At 38.8% G+C, this 22,833-nt stretch overlaps 1 protein-coding gene across 2 annotated transcripts in view; it reads left to right on the top strand.

Moving 5' to 3' along the window:
• Positions 1–13,748: 13,748 nt before the first annotated feature.
• CRIM1 (cysteine rich transmembrane BMP regulator 1) overlaps positions 13,749–22,833 on the top strand; it is a 153,952-nt gene continuing 144,867 nt past the window's right edge. Inside the window, exon 1 of one of the 2 annotated variants that reach the window (XM_026669349.2) lies at positions 13,749–14,473. In XM_026669349.2, coding sequence (XP_026525134.2) covers positions 14,119–14,473 — 355 coding nt within the window. In that variant the 5' untranslated portion in view covers positions 13,749–14,118. The remainder of the gene's footprint in view (positions 14,474–22,833) is intronic. The other variant, XM_026669350.2, reaches the window with a different exon arrangement.

Genomic DNA, 22,833 nt, shown 5'->3' with positions numbered 1-22,833 from the left:
GTATACTGAGAACTATTCTTAAATGTTTCCAAGGAGCAAAATGAAGCCTATTCATAAAATACATAAAACCAAAATGTGAAGAAACCAAAATATACACAATAGAGAAAAAATGACAGCAAGACCAGTCCTATAAAATTTGAAAATGCTACTACATCCTAGGCAGCCTATAGAGATTCTCAGTCATCCAGGTCATGGTTATCCCAAAGGTGCTTTTTCAGGAGGCAACTGGACTTTGTTTTTTCTTTTTAAGATGTTTCTCTTCTCATCCAAGAAGCTTCTTCAGCTCTGACAGGATGGTGTCCTTCCTTCTATTCCCCACTATCCTGTCAGAGCTGAAGAAGCTTCTTGGATGAGAAGCGAAACATCTTCAAAAGAAAAAACAAGTCAAGTTGCCTCCTGGAAAAGCACCGTTGGGACATCCTAGGCAGTGAGGTCCATCAGATGAAATTCTAAAGCGAAATGGAGTGGTGGCAGATCCTAGAGATGTCTGTGTACCCTTCAGGCTGAAGATTTGACAGGATTCAAAGGAGGTTGGTTCAACAAGTAAATTCAGCCCAAGCCTTCAATTAAGCTGCAGTTATATCTGGCTGACTATGTTTACTTTAGTTAAGAGAAGACTCTTCATCTAAAAGGATTTTGCCTGCTTCAGTACAGGTGACACCAGCTTCAGTACAGGTGACATTCTGGTTCTACTGAGGCTTCTGGGTCAAATTCTTCAGACCTTAAGAACAACATTCTTATATAAGAGCAGACTTAAAGAGATGTTGGTGAAGAAGAATCCTCTCTTGAGCTAGAGGTACACACTTGTGTGTCAATGCATTATGTGTGTGTGGGAGAGGGAGAGGGAGGGGAGAGGGAGGGAGGGAGAGAGAGAGATGGATTAAGACCAGTTCTGAGAACAATTCCTTCACCAACTTTAATACTACATATATCTCCAAATCTATATCTTTATTACCAATGATGGGTGGCTGGATTTTGGGGACAAAGTCTTGGGTTTTAAAAATACATTTTGGCTTGAAACTGACTGTTTACTGGAAAAAGAAGACACGAAAACTTGAGTCGTAGTGGTAGAAAGGGATGGTAGAAATCAGCATATAAATGTTTCATGCTGCAATACTTTTTCTCTCCAAAGTAGAGTATTTTTGTGTGTGAAAAGCCCAAAGACAATAGTCTTTTTATCTTACTGACAAGGGATCTAATACACTCCATCAGTGACTGGCGGAATAAGTTATTCTTCTACTTGTTCAAATAGTTCATTTATGCAAATGAGTTAGACTATCTGTTGCAGGAACTGTCTTTCAGTGTTCTTTTCACCAGTGTCACAGCAAGGAAGCTTCTGTTCTTTGTCTTTAATCTTGACATTTTCTTATCTTTTTTAAAAAAACCCACAAGCCTCACAAGCAACCTTTGTAGGTAATCTTAATGTTCAAGAGTGATCTGTTAAGAACTCAACAAGGCTTCTAGACTCACTTCATTCTGAAGAGATAAGATCAACTTTATATGTCATATAAAGTAGAATATCGTACTTTCCATAGGAGAGGGAATTCACTGTGCCAAAGTCAAGTTTTTATAATCATGAGGATAAACTAACAAGATATACAGGATATAATGCTGTGAAAGGTAAGAGGGAAGATTCCAACTTATATAGAATGTCACTGCATACATCCAAGTATAGATAGGAGAACACAATGTTAACTTTGTACCAAATATATGGAATATCCTCTGAGCCAATTTCATGGTCTTTTCATGGTCAGAAATCCATGTCCATTCAAGAGTCTGTATTCCTGTAGAACTTCAGCCATTGCTTACATTTTGCAGATCAAATCTGCCCATAATGAAGACATCTGTGGCAAAGACCATGAATTTGACATTAGCTGTTCCTCAATTATGTTATGAATATGATCTGAATGGTTATTCTGGAATTCTGACCTAAGAGCTTTTTGGAGAGAATTTAAAAATGTCTTCTTCTAGAGCCATTGTAACTTCTAAGTACATGTGGCCTTTATTTGCTTCTTTATGACAGCTATACACAGCCCTATTCTATAAAACTGGTATGTATTAATATTAATGCATTCTATTATGTTTTACTTTGTTAAAAACTCCCCCGAGCTTTGATGAATGAGAGATTAATGATTAAACTAAACATTCTGTTGTTATCTACACAGATTAAACATGATTAATTTGAGATTATTTTATTAAACAGTATGTCGGAATAAATTTGCCTCTCTTTTGGCAGACATGTGACCAGAGAAAATTTTTTCTAGGTAGATTTTTCCTTCTTGGGAACTTTACATTTTACATATTTTTGCAGATAAGGAACTCTTTCAGGGGAGAAACACCTACATAACAATAAGTGAAACACATGTATTTTGTTTATATTTTGTTCTATTAGTTCAAGTAGGGTTGTATTCAAAGCAAAATCTGACATTAGTATTAGGTATGAAATGGTTAGCATTAAATAATATAAGCATGTTCTTGAATGAAAATGCAGTTGAAATAGTTGATATAAACATACACTGCATATTAAATTCAATTTTCACTCTTTTGCCCAAAGCTTATTAAATTATAGGGAGAAATAATTAATTTAAAATGTCAAAGTTAAGATATTTCATAGCTGTATAATATTGGTAAAATGGACTAATGTATCACCTAAGCAGCCTTTCTTGCTATTACGGAATTTTTCCATAAAAAAGAGATTAACATATTGTATTCTTTAAATTGATTTACCAAATAAAAGTACCCATTAGTCTCGGAAGTCTGCTCTGGCAAATGTAAACTTGTTTCACAGACTAGAGCTGATATCAAGCATTGACATTTTATTATTACTGTAAGGACAAAGCAGTTAAGTAAAAATGAAGTTAAAATATTTGAATTGTTAGCAGCGATCTCTTAATTTCTATCCTATTGCTAACCCAGTTAAACAGCTTTTTAAATATAAGAGCTAAACTATGGAATGATATAATAGGTACTTAATATATATTTTTCCATTTAGGTATAGGTACCTAAACTTTACACCCTTCGTACACTAATTTATCAGAGATTGTCTAGTAACCCCACTCTGGAACAGAATCACTTTCTGTGGTGAAGTGTCAAGAGATTAATCAGTCTCCTGATTTGGCTATCTTACTGGCAAGGGCTTCAAGTTCTGGAAAATTTAAGCCTGTTGATTGAGCTGAGTCTACTGAAACAGACTCATGGTTACCAATAAACCCAGAAGTATTCATTGACAGGTAGGACATTGCAATGTATGATTTTATATACTATACTTAGATCAGACCAAAGACAGCGTAATTCAAGGTTTTCTAGGTCTAGAATTTCAAGTCTGGTGGCATAAGGTATTCTACAACGAGTAGAGGAGTTTAGAACTCTTCTTGTGAAATATTTCTGGACTTTCTCAACTGTGCTAATATCAGATACGTTAATATGGGTCCCAGACTGATGAGCTGTATTCAAGTATTGGTCTAGCAAATGTTTTGTATGCTCTAGTTAGTAGTGTAATATTACCAGAGAAAAAGCTACGTAAGATTAGGTTAACAACTCTTAACACCTTTTTGGCTATGTAGTTACAGTGGGCTCTAGCACTTAGGTCATTAGAGATGAGTACTCCAAGATCCTTGACAGAGTTTGGATCATCAACAAGGTCTTGACTATTCAGCCTATTTTTTATTTTCTGATATTTTTTTTTGCCAATATGTAGGACAGAGCATTTATTTGTTGAGATTTGAAGTTGCCATTTGTTTGACCATTCTGATACATAGTCAAGATCTTTTTGAAGGGTAGTAGTATTGTCTGTGGTGTTGAAAAGCTTTACATCATCAGCAAAGAGAATGCAGTTGCTCTTGATATGATCACAGAGGTCATTTATGTAGAGTATGAAAAGAGTTAGTCCTAGAACACTGCCTTGGGGGACACCACTATTGACGGGTACAGAATTTGATAGGACATTCCCAATTTTGACCATTTGTTGTGTTTGACAGGAATGCTTCTATCCAGTTATGCAGCTGTCCAGAGATACTGTAAGATTTTAGTTTTAGGAGTAGTTTGTCGTGTACCACTGAATCAAAAGCTTTACAGGAGTCTATGTAGATTGCGTCTATTGCTTTGCCCTGATCGAGTTGTGTAGTCCATATGTTTTTGCAGTGTAAGAGTTGCAGATTTCATGATAGTTTTTTCCTGAAACCAAATTGTTTATTAGAGAGTAGGTTGTTTGTTCCTAAGCGAAGGATGATGGATTGGTTAATAATTGATTCCATGACTTTACAGGTGACACAGCATAAAGAGATTGGTCTGTAATTTTCAACTAGGCTGGGGTCTCCCTTTTTGAAGATGGGGATGACCATGGCTTGTGACCATAGTTTTGGCAAGGAGCTGGTCCTGAAAGATTTTTCAAAGATTATGCTTAGAGGTTCTGCTAAGGCAGTGGATAGCTTTTTTAAAAAGTAGGCACATATTCTATCTGGTCCAATAGATAGAGATGGTTTTAGATTGCGTAGTGCTTTTTCAACATTGTCTTCTGTAAGATCAATATGTATTAGATCATTGTAGTTGTCTGTGGTTCAACTAGGAAATACTGGGCATGATCCATTGCTGTTTACAAATACTGAGCCGAAGAATGTGTTAAAGATGTTGGCTTTAATGGTGTCATCGTTGCAGTCTTTACCATTAGGTCCTATCAGGGGTGGGATGGACCTTGAGTTTTTTAGTTTGTTGTTTACAAAATTGTAGAAAGCGTGGATGGAATTGGTGCATAGGTTTTTTTCTTGTTTAATGTGATAATTGGTGCATTCCATTTTTATCTGGTGGCATAAATTTTTGTATCAGCTTTTGAAGTTGGCAACGTGACCAGATTTGTTTTTCTGCCAAAGTGATTTCTTTTTGGATTGAAGTTTCCTTATTGTTATGGGTAATTTGTTTTTTTCTGGTTTTGGGAGTTAATGGTACATATAGTTTGATGACTCTTTTGACTTCAAGTAAAAATATGTTGTAATGGTCTTGTACAGTATTGCATCCAGAGAATAGAAATTGCCAATCAAGGGATGAGAGATCATTGTTTATAAGATCATAGTTGCCTTTTTTGAAGTTATAATTGGGGATTACGTCGTTGTGATGATTTTTGTGTGGACATATGTTGAGACAAAAGTCAATCATGTTGTGGTCACTGTTGGAAAAGGGTGCTTTAATTTATATTCCATAAATTGAATTCAAACTATCGCAGAAGATGAGATCAAGGCAGTTGTAAAGTCTAGTGTTACTAGTTGTTCCAGTCTCAAATTTGTTACTGTATTGTAGAAGGTTGCATGTGTGGGTTCAGTTGTACATTCGTTAAGGGTCCAGTTAATATGAGATAGATTGAAGCCACCAAGAAAGATAAAAGTGTGTGGGCAGAATGCTTCCCATGTTAGTAGTGTATTTAGCTTGTTTCCATGTTCAATGTCATAATCAGGGGCTCTGTAACATAGTAAGAATCGAAATGTAATATTTAAGGACAGTTCACAGATGATGGTCTCAGAAAGAGCAAGCTTCTGGGTAACTTGGATGTTTTTTGGATGTAGAGACTTTTTATAGAAGATAGCAACACCACCTCCTCTACGGATTTCACAATCTGATCGGTAAACATGATAGTCTCTTCCTGTGGTAATGGAGTCAGGGAGAGATGTGTTGAGCCATGTTTCACAGAGAAATATAATGTCGAATTTAGTAAGAGGAGAAATTCAGGTATTTTATGTACAAGGTTTCTTGCATTGAGTAGCTTGCATTTAAGGCCAGTTGTGGTTGGAATAGAGGTAGTTTGGGGGCGTGCGTGCCTAGTTTTGAGTGATGTTGGATTGGATAGGGTGGGGTTGGATGCAGAATTGTGGGTTGTGTGACTTTCTTTTGATGCAATCAGCTCTGTAGTCAATGTATAGATCCTTTTCTCCATTGTCTAGACAGTTTTGAGTTCTGCGCGGAGTTCACAGGAGCAGATTCTTTGCAGTATGGATAAATCTGGTCTTGAGTGAAGTTTTTTGTGGTTGGGATTGGTTTTTGCAATGGCATTTATTGTATGAATGAATATGCGTTTGCTGGACTCATTTTTGCATACAACTCTACAAAATCTTGGGGCCAGAGCCGTCATTGTATTTGCACCCTGGGCCATCTCTGGTTATTTCAATGATATCTTCAGGAGAGATGTTTGTTGTATTTGAGTTGCTTATGATATCACGAACTTTGGTGATGTCGTCTGATTCATTGGTGTCTTCGAGACCAAATAAGATAGCATTTGGACGTTTCTGTTCACGTTCCATGGTGTCTCTGATGAGCAATGAGATATTTGTGGAATTATTTGAAGGGATAGTAATTGTTTGTGGTTGTGGTTTGGTTATTTTTGGTTGTAGTTGTGATTGTAGTTGAGGTAGTGGTTGTGGTTGTTGTGAGATTTGAGTTTGAGCTGATAGGTACTCACTTATCTGTGCTGTATTTTTTTTTCCAAGAGAGATTAGGCTTGCTTGCATAGTTGTTTCAAAATGTGCCTTGAACAATTTCTGATCAGCAATCTTAGAATGTACCTAAATTTCCACATCATGAAATGGGGGTGGAGGCTATCAAATATTTAAACACTACAAAGATTAACCCAGCTGGCTAAGTAAGGCAGACTACAAAATTGCAGTTCAGGTCATGCACCAGCTCTATTCTCCTATTTTATTTTCACAGACACAAAATAGAAACTTGCAAAAAGATTACAAGATATGGCATTTGTTAGAAGATTAACCAAATTATAATAAAATCCTAGAAGCCTAACTCATCATCTACCATCTCCAATTTCCAAACTTGCCTACTGCTGCATAATTGTGATGATTAAATTAGACCATTAGAAAACTAAGCAGCCTTTTTGAGATGATCTTTATTTCAAGTTTTAGAAGGGTTCATTAAAAAGTTATAATCTCAAGTAGGCTCATGCAGAGTTGCTGACATGTGCTGTCCACTTAGAGAAGCAGTACTAAGTTTCGTTTTCCCCCCAGAACTTATACAAATAAAACAAAGCTCAAAAGAAAACTATTATTTATTTAGCAACAATTCCATCCTACATTTTTATTATTAAAAACAATTCCAAAGCAATATTCTTTAGAAATTTTATCGATTAGGTTATATTTACAAAGTGGCTCTTTTTCCTTCTTTATGTTTCCACGAAGAGTTTCCTTGTTCTTTGAAGCTTTTTGAAAACTTAGGCAAATATGCAAATTTGCCAATCATAGAACCATTCCAAGATGAAGCATTACAGAAGAAAAGCATCAGGGCTGGGCTATAAATATTATTGCCAATAAGGAAAAGGTAAAGGTTCCCCTCGCACATATATGCTCATCGTTTCCGGCTCTAGGGGGCGGTGCTCATCTCTGTTACAAAGCCCAAGAGCCAGATGTCTCTGTGGTCATGTGGCGGCATGACTAAATGTCAAAGGCGCATGGAACGCTGTTACCTTCAAAGTGGTCCCTATTTTTCTACTTACATTTTTACATGCTTTTGACATGCTTTTGAAGCTGGGACAAGTAACAGGAGCTGACTCCGTTATGCGGTGACCACCGAACTGTCAACATTTCTGATCGACAAGCTCATCGTCTTAGCCACTGAGCCACCGCGTCCCTTTTTATTGCCAATACGAACCTCCTATTCAGAAATGTTGCTTGTGAGGTGGAGAGTTCAATGTTCTTTCAACTTATTTAATAATATATGAAAGGTTTTTTTTTTTAAAAAAAACATTGGACCATGAAAAACTAGTCAGGAGGAAAATCAACTTGTTTGAGCTTTGGCATTGGGGAAGGCTCCTGCGTATTCTTCAGACAGCAAAGTTAACAAAGAAGCAAGTACTGGAGCATACAAAACCAGATACAACACTGGGAGTCAGAATCAGAACATTCCACGTTACTTACAGTATTTCAGCCATGTAATGCAATCAAACTCAGTGGAAAAGGCAATTATGCTTGGAATGGTCAGCAGTAAAAGGAACAAGGCCACCCAAAAACACAAGGGCTAAATACCATCAAAGCTGACATCAGCCAGGGCATAAAACAACTAAAAGAAGTCACACAATATTGGGAAATATGTAAAGAACTGGTTCATAGAATCAATATGAGTTGCTTATGATTCAATGAATAGCTCCAGCATCATTAATATATATGAACATATAGAGTTAAGAGGATCCATGAGTGAACAAACCTGGTTCAAATTTATTTTTTCTTTTAAAATGATATTTAGCATAGGGTTTTGTTCTTTTATTATAGATTTTGTGCATTTCCGCCTCTAAAATATGGGGAAAGTGTATCTTTTGGGTTATTTCTTATTTGAACCAGAAAGCATTTCCTGATAATTATCTCATCGTGTCCTTGTTCTGAAATCTTTCAAATCGTTTTCATGGATGTATACATGCATGATGATACAATTACAACAAATATCATTTAGCATAACTCTTATAAATATCATTATTACTCTGATGTATCTACTGCTGAGGTATCTACAGCAAAGGAAATAAAACACCAAAAGTTGAGGAATAGAAAAAGACATCAGTGAACACCCCAAAAAAGCAATTGGGTAATCTGTGGTACTCCAGATATTACTGGACTTCAATTCTTATTAATGCCTGTCAGCTTGATCCCAGGAATTGGAATTATAGAATTTGTAATTCAATAATATTGGGAAGTCCCCAACCCTGTTCTAAGGCCAATGCTCTTTCCTCAAGTGATTTATGTAAATTGATAGATTGACAGCAGAAATTCACTTCCCAACAATATTGCTAAAATACTACTGCTACAGCAGCAGCCCCCAACCTTTTGAGCGCCGGGGACCGGTTCCACTAAGATTTTTCCACAGACCAGAGGGGGCATGGTATCACATGCTGCCTGAATCCCGCGGATGGGCCTCCGGTTGTTTGCATGGCCATTACTGGCATGCTGTGGACTTGTACAGGACCGTGGACTGGGGATTGGGAACCCCTGTGCTACAGAACACTGATTCCAGTGGACTAAATACGGTCATGTATCTTTACAAGGCACAATGTCTCTGTTTTGTCTATAACTTGTAAACCATAATGGTATATACTGGCAAATGTTGCAAACAAGGCATAGGGAGAACAATTCTTCCCTTTCTACTTTGCTCTCTTGGGAACTTGCTGCTTTGCTGAAAGCTAATAACAAGGCACTGTTTGGAAATGTTTTTTCTTTTATTAGACACTCTTCATTGAATGGTTCATATGTATAATTGAATTGGGGCTTTATTGCTCTACAGATATATGTATGCCCATTCTTTCTCCCTTAATTATTTCATATGCTTTTGTTCCTTTGGAGGAATGTTCTGTTTTCAATCAAACAAGAACAGTAGCAATTTGACAGAGAGATTTACTGATAATTGAGAGAGAGATTCATATTTTTGCTCCAGTAGACTGATAATATGTCTGGGGACTACAATTGTTAAGATAAAAGGTTTCCACACAGTATTTCATATACTGTTTTTAAAGGGACAGGTTGATATGAATAGAAAAGGTGGAAGTGTGGTTTCTTGTTTAAATGTTGGCATGTACTTGTGGGCATGCTAACAATGTGAGAAATACTTTGCTAGCCATGTAGTAAAGCATGTTAGAAGAGGTCTGGCATTCAATCTAGAGAATCATACAAGCAGGAAAAATTCCCCCACTCTCTGCTTGATGGTGTAACACATACTTGGAGGAGAATAATCCCATTCTCATGTCAAACAGTAATAACAATCAGTTAAGTATATTATGGCTACTTCTTACTGGAATGTATTATCAAAATTAATATTTGCTATTTTGGAGGATTGTGGTGTGGGCTTTTCATAAGACTAGTCACATATTGAATTACTCTATCAGAAATTGTTTATGGGCAGCATCACTTTTTTTCTTAGAATCTTCAACATTATTGGTAATGGGATGTTTCTGGATCATTGAGAAGAACTGAGCATTTAAGACACAGTGATTCCATTCCTTCCAATCATGTTCTGTGCAGAAGTTGATCTTAGCTATAAACCGATGGTGTTGCCCCAGGTTTTATCTAGACCCTCATATGCAATAAATAATAAATAGGGAGTTCACCCAGAACTCTCGAGATGTCTTATCCAAATGTAATTTCAGCTTGGTTTATCAAACTTAGGAAAATATGAAAGATTTGACTGCTATAAATTCAATTTCAAATCTACAGCCACATATTTTTCATCTTTTCCTAGAGAAGTGAATAAAATAATCAAGATTTCCACATTACCCTTTTGGATTAGTTAGAGGTGCAGTTAAATTACCAGTCTTAATCATACCTGTGCCACATGCTTATTGCTTTCGGAAGGACAGTAAAAGCATGCATGTTCCCTCTATTCTATTAAAACTGAGATCGCCAATCTAGAGACCTTACAAGTCAACATACTATTGTCTGCATTCTACAGGAAGTATCTAGAGTGTATGTCTTGCCAACATATGAAAAGAAGTAAAATATATATAGCCAAGGAGGGATATGCTAGAAACGACTCATTTTCAAGATTTAAAAAGTATAGAGAGGTATATTGAACAATTTTGGTGTACATTTGTTTTAATTGCTTCCCTACCTTCTCATACTTTTAATATCTTTGGCATATTATTTCTTTCTACTAGTCATCAAAGAAGTTTCAATGGTTGCCAACTGCTTTATGGATAGAACCAGGTTTTTAATTTAATTAGTGCTGGGGGAGGGGGGAAAGCTCTACTCCATTTTTCTGTTTCCCATTTTCATTACATTTGTTAAAGAAGAATTTGCTTTAGAAATTCTTTCAAGGAGAAGAGTATTTCAGATAAATATTTGCAAACAGAATGAGATGTTGTTGTACTTATTTACTTGATGGCCAGAGATGTATATCCTATCTTTTCCTCTACACTCTTCCAGAGGTTTGCTACATCTTTGATTTCTTACAGTTCAATTATTTCCCCCACCAGTCTCTGCTATTGAGAAAACATTTAAGCATTTCTTCTTTCCCTGGAAAAACTGATCACCCATTCTCTGCCCACAAACTGATAATAAAATTCAAAAGGCTGTTTATGATCCAATCTAGTTGTGAGGCTTGAAACTCTGGGACACCTTTTCTTCCAGAGTTGTGCAATTGGTTCAGATTTCTAGCTATTCATCGAACACACAGAAAGTGCATCCTACTAAGCATGGAACTCAAAACTTTTCAGAGTTGAATTTGACCTATTCTCTTTCTATTTATGGGTGGGGTGTTTTTTTTTCTTCCACCCACCTTTTTAACCAGACCTTGGCACACTTTTATGAAGTTCTGAATTTATATATGTATTTTAATTATATTTTAATTGCATATCTTACTTCTTTTAATTGCCTGGGGCAATCTGTCAGACAAAAAGGCAGGTTATAAACGCATACATAATGACATGAAAACCATGTCCCTGTCTTGGTGGGGCTGGGGGAAAAGCATGTAATCTGTATTTAATCAAAGTCCTCTCACTTTTCAGTTTTATCTCTTGGTTGACATTTTTTTCAAACTTGTTTTAAGGTCAAGGGGAGCAAGGTTTTCCCATGAATGAGTTCAATTTTCCAGCCTACCTGCAACTCTCAAAGAAGCTAAAGGATCACTTTGTGGAATAGAGTGATTCTGAAACATCAGGTGCCTCCCAGAGTGGGTATAGAAGAGGTATTCCTTTTCAGATGATTACTTGGGCCCAGAGTGAATCCAATGCAGCATGTAATTTGCATACAGTTAGAAAAAGTTCAGCTGATACTGAGAAGACAAAACCTTTCAATTAGTGACTCCATTTCAATTTGCCTTTCAATTAGTGACTCCTCCTACTCTCTAAGTGGACTAAGAATTGAGAAAGTGTACGAAACTCTCTTGAAATCTTCTACATGTGCAAGGCCAATCTTACTAGCAGGGACAACCCTTACCAGCAGGGAGAACCCTATACAAAAGCTGCTAGTAGGACAGGAATGGATGCCAGTCTCAATCATGCTGTACTCACTGCAACTTATATAAGAGTGCTTGGCTTCACAGCTGATATGAAGGCCAAAACTAGCCTATTCCTTCTAAATAAGATGGTGCAGTAAGATTAGGCTATCAATACAAATGGTTACTGTGCATGGAGCTGGGATGAGAGACCACCCTGTACTTTGTCTTAGGTGGAAAAATACCTTTGGCCCATTCTAGGTCTGGGTCCATGCAATACTACAACATACTAAATCAGCCTCTGAAGCTACACATTTTGTGGGTTTACACAATACCTTGTACATAATTAACCAAGAGGCTGATTTCATATGATGTGTTGAGCCATCAGAAGAAAACTGAAGTTGAACAGTACTCAGTACGAGTCACCACTGTTAGCATGCTGTGCTGCTCCAGCCCCAGTGGCTCTTGTGTGTTGCAAACGGATGACAAACAGCAGCAAACAGCAGCCACATCTACAGTGGGGAGAGCAACATCTATTCATCAACGTGACTAACTGCAAAAAGTTAAATATGGTTGGACTGTGTTAGGACTCAAGATGGGAGGAAGCCACGAAATGCCAAGGCTGAGAGGTTGAAAAACGTCTCCTGGAAGAAGGCAGTCGTAAACCACTTTGGCATTCTTGTTAAAACCAAACACCCTGCAGGAAAGAATTAATTTAAGCAGCTGCAGTAAGGATTCAGCTGCCAACCCATGCTTCAGGTTGTTGCACCACCAGTCCATCCATAATTACAAGATGCACAGCTTTTGGCTTTTGCCTAACATAACCAGTGGCAAAAGGGGTTGTAGCTGTCCTCAGTCACAACTGCCTACCTTTGCTATTCTGTCTCACTTCTGTGTTCAAGGAACACTTCCCCGGAGTTTGCTGCAACCTAGCCCCCATCCATCGACCTGGCACCAAGGAACCACCTGCTCTGGCAACCGCCCACCTGTTTCCCGCCCCCACCTCTCCCTCCAAACGGCGACTTAAATTGGTAGTGGGCTGCCTATGCACCGTTGAGGGTGGGCTGCGCTGACTGAAGCCAGCCCTCTGCGACATCCAGACGCCGTCGCCAGTAAGCCAGCACACGCGGTTAAGCAAGCGAGGACCACCACCACCACCACCGGGCCGTCGGGCTCTCCCTTTCTGGCGGGCGCAGCGGGTTAACGGCAGCATCCCCAGAAGAAGCGCTCGTCAATCGGGCCCGAGTGCCCAGCGCGCCGAGGCTGCCTTTGTAATAATACAGAGGCCGGTCACTATCTAGGAACTTTCACCTGCGGGCGTCCCCTTGGCGGGGTGAGGACCACCTCATCCCTGGCCCCGGTGGTGCCAGACCCTGGATGCCTCCAGCTGCTCTCACAGGATAACATTGCAGCAGCCTTCGGGTTTCCTTTCGCTTCGGCCACACCCGCACACCCCCGTCCTCCCTCACCCCCATTTCTGCTGCTTCTCTCCCAACACCGGAGCTGCCCATGGTTTCAAGAGCGCCCCTCCCACCCGGGCTTGCCTTTCCCGGACTGGCTGGGCATCCCGCTTGAGCTCCGCGGGGCCGCTCTCCGGGTCTCCCTGCCCGTCTCGCAAACCTCAAAGCCACGGGCAGGGGAGGGGGCAGAGCGCGAGGTGAGAGGAAAGCCAGCGCCGTAGGGCCCGAACTGCGGCGCCTCTCGGAGAAAGTAAAGGGTGGGCGAAGGGGGCGGGCCGAGGCGGCGGAGAGCACCCAATGAACGCCCGGGAAAGCGGTCGTGGGCCGAGCCGGCCGAGTCGCTATCCAATGACCGCGGAGCAGCCGAGGGCGGGAGTAAAACGTTGGGAGCTGGGAGAAGTCGGAGAAGGCGAAGAGTCGGGCGGCGAGTTGTCGGCGGAGGTGCTGGTGTTCGCTTTCCTCTCGCTCCGACGCCCGTTATACTAGCTGCGTAGTCGCTGCGCAGGAGCGCCCGGAGGTTTCCAGGAGTCCGGAGGGAGAGGACCGACCGGAGGAGCGAGTTTCTTTGCCCGCCTGCCTGGAGGAGAAGTTCAGCGGGACCGCGGAGCTGCTGGTCGCCAACAGGAAACTTTTCTGGAGCAGCCGGAGGAGGCAGAGCTCCGTCGCCGCCGCCGCCGCCGCCGCCGCGCGGCTGGGTTGCTCCACGCCGGGCTCGGGGAGTGCGAGTGGACTTGCGAGGGCTGCCTCGGCCCTGGCCGCGATGTCCCTGGCCACGGACGCCGCGGGGCGGAGGCGTCGGGGTGTCGGCGGCGACTGGCCCTTGGCCGAGAGGTGGTTGCTGCTCCTGGCGCTGCTGGTGCTCCCGGGGACGCCCGGGACTCGGGCTTTCGTCTGCCTGCCTTGCGACGAGTCCAGGTGCGAGGAGCCCAAGAACTGCCCCGGCGGTGTCGTTCTGGACATCTGCGGCTGCTGCTTCATCTGCGCCCGGCAGCGCAACGAGACCTGCGGCGGCTTCTTCGGGCTGCACGGCGCCTGTGACCGCGGACTTCGCTGTGTGATCCGCCCGCCGCTCAACGGCGATTCTCTCACCGAGTACGAAGCGGGCGTCTGCGAAGGTAAAACGCGGAAGATCGTGGTCTTGCTCCCGTCCGCGGGGCAGATAGCCGCTCCGCCCCCGCGCGGACCCAGGAGCCCGAAGCAGCGCGTGGCTTGGTAGGGTTGCGGGGCTCTGCCCCGAGAGGAAAAGGACCCTGTGAGCCCCCCTGGCTTTCACACACACACACACGCACACACACACTAGTGGCGCTTCGCGGTTTTCCTTTCCAGCCTCTCTCATTTTTCCGACGCACAACCGGGCTGTAATGCAGCTGTAACTACCTTGAAAACCGCTCGCGAAATTCAAGGAAAAGGTGGTAGCTTCGTCGAATTTGGCGTGTCTGTAGGTTCCATCTCTTCTCTCCCTCCCAAGAAATATTTTCCATTTGTCTATGTCATTCTCATGCTCCTCTGTGTGTGTGTGTGTGTGTATTGTGTGTGTGTGTATATATATTGCCTGCACTATTAAAAAAAGAAAAAGAAAGAATAAAGGGGAGAGGGGAAAGACGCTGATAGTGGTGCGCGCATGTTTCCAAGCACTGGAGGGTGTTTGGTTCTCCAGTTTCCTCTTTTACGCCGCCACCCCGCTCCTCCCCCCCCCCGCGCCTTTTTCTTGCTGTTTTCATCGGTGTTAGGTTTCAAGATGGATTTTAATTGGACCGCAAAAATAAAGCGGGTTTTTGTGGTATTTGTACAAAAATGTTAATTTGAACATCATTTCGCTCTTCTGACTTCGCTATTTTCCTGCTGGCTGTTACAGCCCAAATCACCAATACGCTTACCTGAATGTCGATGACTTTTCAATCCATATATATGAAGCAGTTGGTTATTGATAGTGTGTCATGTGGAACTCAACTTTTATCTAGTTATAGTGCTGAAGGATGTCCTACCATTTTAATCTTTCATAATAAATGTATTTTCAAAACATTACTAAATACAAATAAGCTCTCTTTATTCAAATTATTTTGGAGTTCTGTTCCCAAGAAGGTTGAAAAGAGCAATTGCATACTTGTTTGCTGGGATGGGAAAAAGAACCAGCTGTCTTGTTTTCATTTCTGAAAAAAAAATATGTTGTATTATAAATAGATAGATGGATTGATAGATGGATAGATTGATAGATTATATAGCTATAACATATTTTTCATAACTATTCTTTATCATTAATAAAATTGGAAACATTTAAATATTTTGTCTACTAGCTTCTGCCCAAATTGTATGTGAGTATTCAGTCTCTCCATTACAACTTTTCATTCGGAAGTCTTAAGGGAATATAGTGCATATGACAATCAGAATATTTTTTTATGGAAAATTCCTTTTCACTTCCCTCCCATAAGAATGATCCACAAGAGGGCTGCAGAGAGCTCAAAAATTCCTTTGAAAAAAAAATGGCAGGAAAACCATCTAAAACATTCCCAGCTATGCATAATTTAAAGAATTCTTAATTCCCCTTTATCCCTAAAAATTTCGATTTATCCTTTGGGGCAGCCACTACAGCTTATTTTAACCTGTAGTTTTGTAGCTAAGAGGCCTTTTCCCCCTAGTACAGGTGTGCTTCAGTTTAGTTTAATTGGCAAGATGAGAACTTGATAGTCCTATCAGACTTTTAATAACTTGCTTGGGGTTGTGATTCCTTTGCATGGAGGTTTAAGTAAAGGAGTTATAAGGATGTTGAGCTGAATGAAATGGCTGTTATGGAAAGTACATCTTTATGTGTAACTATAGTGAATGTTTATGCTAGAGCAAATTCTGCCACCTCAACACCCTACTTCATTTTAGTTCAGAGGTTTTTTGACAGTTTTAAGAATTGTTTAGAACTATAGTTTCATCTTCAAAGCTTTAAATGATGACTTCGGCTAAGCTCTTGGTAATTATAGCTAACTTTGGATTTTGCAACATGTCTATATGATTGAGCTTGTAGATAAGAATGTTAGTTCTGAAGTCTGTTGATAGTTCCAACAATTACATTAAAGTTGTTGGATGAGTTACTTGTTTTTCATCTATTAATTAAACATCTTTCAAAATTGGGAACACTCTTGTCATGAATATTGTGTGTGGATAAAAGCCTGTTTACCTCAAAAGAATAGGTCTTGTGTTTCTACAGAGCTTCCTCTTTAAGTCATCTTATTCTGTTATAATTTTTGTGCTGAAATGACCCCTACTGGTCAGTATGTAGAACTTTTTAAAAAACCTTTGAAAGATTTCGTGACAATCTGACATTAAACTGTGTTTCTTTATTCAGCCAATAAGTTACTGTTTAAGACAAATATATATACTTGTCTCAAATCTAGTGAAAACAGGATTTTTGATACAGGAATGCTGAACATAATTGAAAGTATTTAGTATATTCTTAGTTTAATTAGAGGGTGATGATTTATGCTACATTTGCTTTGCATATTTTATATAAATATGAAATAGCATCCTACTGCCAATAGTAGGATGAGCACAGATGGCAGTTGGGTCAGATTCTCGGAGCTATTAATGTTATTGTTTTTTTGTATGTGTTATCAAATACCAAAGGAAAGGTATTCCATATTGGCATCTATAATTTAATTTGCTAAATTTTTGAACTTATGTGGAAACAGCTTCATATTACTAATGATAAAAGAATAACCTTAAAATAATACAGACGAGATGATATTCCTTTAGAAGAAGGATGTTGAGAGCTCTCGCCTCACAATCAGGAGGCGGTGAGTTCGATCCTAGCTAGAGGCTAACATTTGGAATAGACTCTCCTGCTAGAGAAGAGGGTTGGACTAGATGTCCTCCAAGGTCCCTTCCAACTCTGTTATTCTATGATATTCTATAATATTTGGAGGAAAAAACCTCTCAAAGAATAAAAGCTGTTTAATTGATTTTAAAGCCCCAAAGATTAAACAACCAAATAATGTTTCTCAGTGAATCATGTATCAACAGAACAGGGAAAGAATTTGCCATGACTTCCATAAAAATACTCAGAATTTGGTCCAAATATCCTCTGAATAAGATACTGTTTAGATTTTCCTCCAAATCATTGAAGTCATAGGATCCTTGTTCTGAAACCAACCCTTTTTTGTACAACGTGTACGTTCCCATAATTCAAAAATGAAGGTTGGAAAAACACATACACACCATATCTTCTGGAAACTTGTAGAAAGCCTTCATTGCATTAAAGATGGATTTTTTAAAATATCATATATAGAGTATCAATTGTTATTATTTGAGCAATGTATCAGCTGGTTTCAAGGATGCATCATCACATTCACATTTTCCTACCTAGGAAAACTTAAGTTCCAGTCTTTAACCTGGAAATTAGCTGTTGTCAAAGAGACAATCCACATATTCAGAACTTGTTTGCTTCACTTTTAATTGGGTATATCCAGGATTCCGTTGTAATTTTGTTGTAAATTGATTCCTGTTCCTTTTGCTAAAAAGTAGTGGTATATATTCCACCATTCCTAAGGCTAAGGAATAAGGCATACATCTGAATAATATAAAGTATTCAAACTTGGATGATCTCCTAAAAGTAAACATGCAGTTATTTACATTGTTACATTGATACGATAGCTGTTGGAGATCATTGCACTGAATTAACATTGTGCCTGTTTTCTGCAGTCTCCAATTAATTTCCTTTTAAAGGCAGTGTAACTATGAATGATGCAGTTTTTTCTCATATTTATCCTTCACTTTAATGAATGGGTCACTGTTATGTTCAGATGTCTAAAGAGCTATAATTTTCTTTTGTTGGTGAAATGATAATTTATATGTTTGATCTGTTTGATTTTCTTCTTTTTTCTTTGAGAGGCAAACAGATGTCATTTCAGATGGCTTTTCCAAGGAAAAGCCAAAACCGTGGAAACTTAAGTGGTGAAGACCACAGTGATTCCTAAACCGCTATTATAATTAACATTTCTAGGAAAAATGGAGATCTTTAAAGTTGATGAAAGTCTTGGTTGTATCTTTATCCTTATAATAGAATTAGTTTTATTTCTTTTGTACTGAATTCCAAAAATTTTGTTTGCGTTGCCATATTTAGTTATTTCTAAAGATATACATAAAATGTAAGTTATCAAAATTCTCTGGATTTAAAATATTGCTAAAGTCATTAAACATATTGCTATTACAAATGACTGCTGATATGGGTCTCCTTAAGCAAAAACTGTAGATAAAGCAACATTTATTTAAAAAAAACTGGCAGGATCATGAGGCAGCCTGTTCAGGCAAATCTGTTTGCTATGAAATCATTCTGGCTTAAGCTCTCTGCATCTTTTGTGTGAATACTGCTTGCCATATTCAGAACACTTTCAGGCTCCGTATTGAATATTCAGGCTTAGTTTTTTCCATTCTCTTTGCTTGTATTTGCTTGTAGCTGCTTTTTATATTTAATTTTCAACATGGTTATGTGGGGTTTAATGAACTCCCCATGTTCCCATTTCTTCCATATTGCAATAGAATCATTTAAAAAATAGGATACAAATAAGGCTCTCAAAAGTATGTATTCATATTTTGTACCATGAAACTGTACACATTTTATTTAAGATTATCATACGTAGAAAGCAAATTATTGTACTTAAAACTTCATTTTTCAAATTAAATTTGAAAGGTTTTCTTCTTGAACAATAAACTTTATCATCTGTGCCAAAACATCTGCACTTATTTTTTTTAAATTGTGACACATCCACTGTATATCATGTTTCATGAAGGGTGCTAGATAGCAGAGATTGTTTAAAACAAGAGATAGTCCTGGGAATACAATATTAGTTTATGTTATAACAGTCATGTATGATTATGCCCCACTTTTGGACACTTTGTTCTAGCAGACTAATTTTTGTAGCTCCTTATTTTTGAGTTCTATGATAAAGTTGTGGAAACCTAAAACAAAGGATGATGGACATGGATATTCTGTACTTCTATGATTTTAAAGAAAGTTATGTTAGAAGACTGCTCCAACAATGATACAGTGGTCTGAAGAATATAATACCTCTTTCTAGAATCATTGATATAGCACAGGTATAATCTAAAGGGCTAGTTAGATTTCATGTACTAGTTTGTATGTTTAATTCACCCTTTTCCTATTCTTGGTAAATTAAACTGAATATTAATAGTATAATACTGCATGACTAGGTCAGTGAAACTTTTTTTGGCTTCGTGTAGGAGGATTGTATGCTTTTATAGAATGAGTTTAGGATTAGGGTTGGCAGGGAATGATTCTCTGATCTGCAGTGATAGCAGTATTAAAGATAAGCTATTTGAAGAGTACAGTAAAGTAGGAAATTAAAATACCTAGACAAATTATCCTTAGTTTTATGTATAACTGCTGTGATTTAAAATGCTTTTTATTTTAAAAAATGAAGTGGCAATATAATAAAAGTTGGACCAGAGAAGCCAAAGATATGCAAAAGCAAAGGGGAAAAAACACAAAATGGAACAATAAGAACATTTTTAAATATAAATTGTTGAGACATGATAACAAAGGAGTGAACAGGATGCTCAAAGAGAACAGTGGACTGCAGAGAAAATTAGAATTCTTTGCTTCTGTCCCTACTATGGAAGATATGGGAGAAATACTTGAGCTTATATTAACTTTCTCAACTAAAGCAAAATTAACCCAGTTAACACAGAAAGATGTTTTAGGGCATCTTGAACACAGTAACATCATGTGCTCTGATGGTGTCCACTGCAGAATTCTCAATAATTTAAATGTGAAATTGTTTATCGCTTGGTAAAACATATATATAATTTGTCAGTCAAATCAAGACAGAAAAGTGGTCAATATGGCCAGTCAGCTTAATAAATTCACAGCATTGGTAACTCATGTACTGTAGGTAACATGTGCCCGAAGTGGAACAAGGGAATGAGACTTTCTTGGGCCTGTTATCCTTTCAGCTGTTTTCAGTTCCATTGACCATCTTCTGGACTTGGCTGAAAGGATTAGGAATAGATGACATTTCTGCAGTGGTTCTGCTTTCTGAATATTGATTCTACTCAAATAGAAAGGTTTTGCCCTTTCCCAGGACCATTCCCTATAAACCTGTTGGGAGTGAAATGTCATCTAAGTTTGACCATATGATATATGTACTGTAGAAGATGTATTTTCTGATGAATATCTTCTAGGTTGAATTCAAAGTGCTAGTTGTTACATTAAAAACCTGCGTGGCATCTCCAAGACCATCTGCTGTGCGGGGAATTTAGCCATCCACTGATATTGGGAACAGAGGATATAATAAAAACACTGCTCTTGAAGAAATATCAGCTTCAGGGAACCCTGGTGTCAAGTTTCTCCAACATGGTGATCCTTTGGAATAGCCTCCTGGATATAAGGACTACCCTACTACATTTCCAAGTAGCCCTGAAATCCTGGCTATTTTAGAGGTTAAATTATTCCCAGGTATGATCAAGTAGGAACAATTAATATTGATTTTCATTTTAGGCTTTTTGGTTTTGTATATTTGACAGTAAATACTCAGAGACCTTTTCATTTGAGTAGTATAAAAACATCAGTAAAATGAATATCTTGTTCACTCATGACTTAGTCATCTTCCAATGAACAATTGCAATGTGCTTTATATAAAGTTACCCTTGAAGAGTATCCAGAAGCAGCTGCCTAAGAAATTATGAGTGCCTCAGGGATGCCACATGCAATACCTAGAGGACCTATATTGGGCCCAGTTTGTTTCTGACTCCAGTTCACAGTCATTAGTTATTACCTTTAAAGTTCTATAAGGCATGGAGCCAGATTACCATCTCAGCCTTATCACATCAGCCCATGGATGGTCAAGTGTGGAAGGTATGTTATAGACTCTATCAGTTAAAGAATGTCAAGTGGTAGGATCCAGGAAGAAAACTTTCTCTGCCACTGTCCCCACCTTCTAGAATACCTTCCCTCCAGATATAAGGCAGGGCCTCACTCTCCTGGGCCTTTTGAAGAAGTTTGAAGATAGGCTCTGCCAACTCACAGATCTTAGGAGCATGCAACCCTGGGGTGGTTAGCTTATTGATGGCTTTACCCTCACCTTATTTTTGTTTTTGTCTAACTCTTTTATTGCTTTTTCATATTTTTATATGGTTTCAGGGATTTATGCAGCTATTTGTACATTACCCAGAGTCACACTGCAATTGAGATGAATGGTATCTAAATCTGACAAATAAAGAACATAAAATAGTAAACCAAACGGAAAAGAAATAACGTAGCACATAAAGGAACACACCTTGCTGCAGGACAATCTGCATGGACTCTGCAAAGAGAAACCTTGCCTTGCCAAACTCTTTCATAGTTTTTTAGGGTTGTCCACATTGCATAGTTGCATTTTCAAAAAGGCCTTGGTAAAATTCCTCACTGCAGGCTCTTCAATATATTTAGTAATGACGAAATAAGAAAACTTGTTATGGGTGATGATAACCAGTTAAAACTCCAGGCAGCACCATATAGAAATAAATGATCAGTTTTCTTAATAGAGGGAGAGGTGGAGTCAGTCCCACAAAAATTTGTATTGCATCCAGTGCTTTTTAATTGCTAGAAAATTATCTTGATTTGGATGCAAGCAGTGAAATAGTCAAGTGTATAGATAACTTCATACATATATTGTTGAAGTCTGAACTGTTTGAAACTAATCTTTTTAGGGTTGAAGTGGCTAGTTTACTGAAGACATCAATTCAATGTGTGGCAGCTGTGAAAAAAGCAAATTGCATGCAGGGATCATTAGGAAAAGAGCTGAAAATAAAATTGCCAACATTGTAATGTTCTCATGCAAAGTTATATGTCTGCATCTGGAATATTATATATAGTTTTGATTGATACACTTGGCAGAGATTGTAATGGAGCTGGAAAAAGTAAAAAGAGAGAAATATTCAAAGGTTTAGACACCTTTCCTTATAAGGTGTAGTCTGATTCTCAAACTATATTCTGTGACAGCCCAGGGTAAAATTTTTGTGATGTCCTTTTGCACTATCATAACTTAGTAATACTAAGGATGCTGTGAACTAAGAAAATTTGGTTGCTCTGATTAGAACAGAAAATGATTGGGGGAGGTGGGTTTACAGAACTCATGCATATCATAAATAAAAATAGTCAAGAAGTTTCTTTGGCTTTTCAAGACTGAAAGTTATTGCTTAGTCGGGAGCCAACTATCTACAAATACTGTAAGAAACAATAGTGAAGAAGTGTGGCTTTATTTCCTGTCTGCAACCACTCCAAAGACATCTGGTTAGTCATTGTTAGAAGTGAAATTTTGGATGAGCTGTGATCTAATCCAGGAAGGCTGTTGTCATTCTCTGCAGGTATGCAGCTTTATTCTTTCAGCCTGTTAAGTTCAGGATCCTGGTGTTCTTCTGGGTGGGAAGAATCCACCCAGTTGATGTTTATTTCTTTTATGATGGGTGTTTCCTAGTCAGTCTGATGCCTTTC

This window comes from Notechis scutatus, chromosome 1, assembly GCF_049901735.1.
Source record: "Notechis scutatus isolate UNSWTSFEM ecotype Mainland chromosome 1, rNotScu1.2, whole genome shotgun sequence".
Taxonomy (NCBI): domain Eukaryota; kingdom Metazoa; phylum Chordata; class Lepidosauria; order Squamata; family Elapidae; genus Notechis; species Notechis scutatus.
This window is presented reverse-complemented; position numbering and strand designations above follow the sequence as displayed.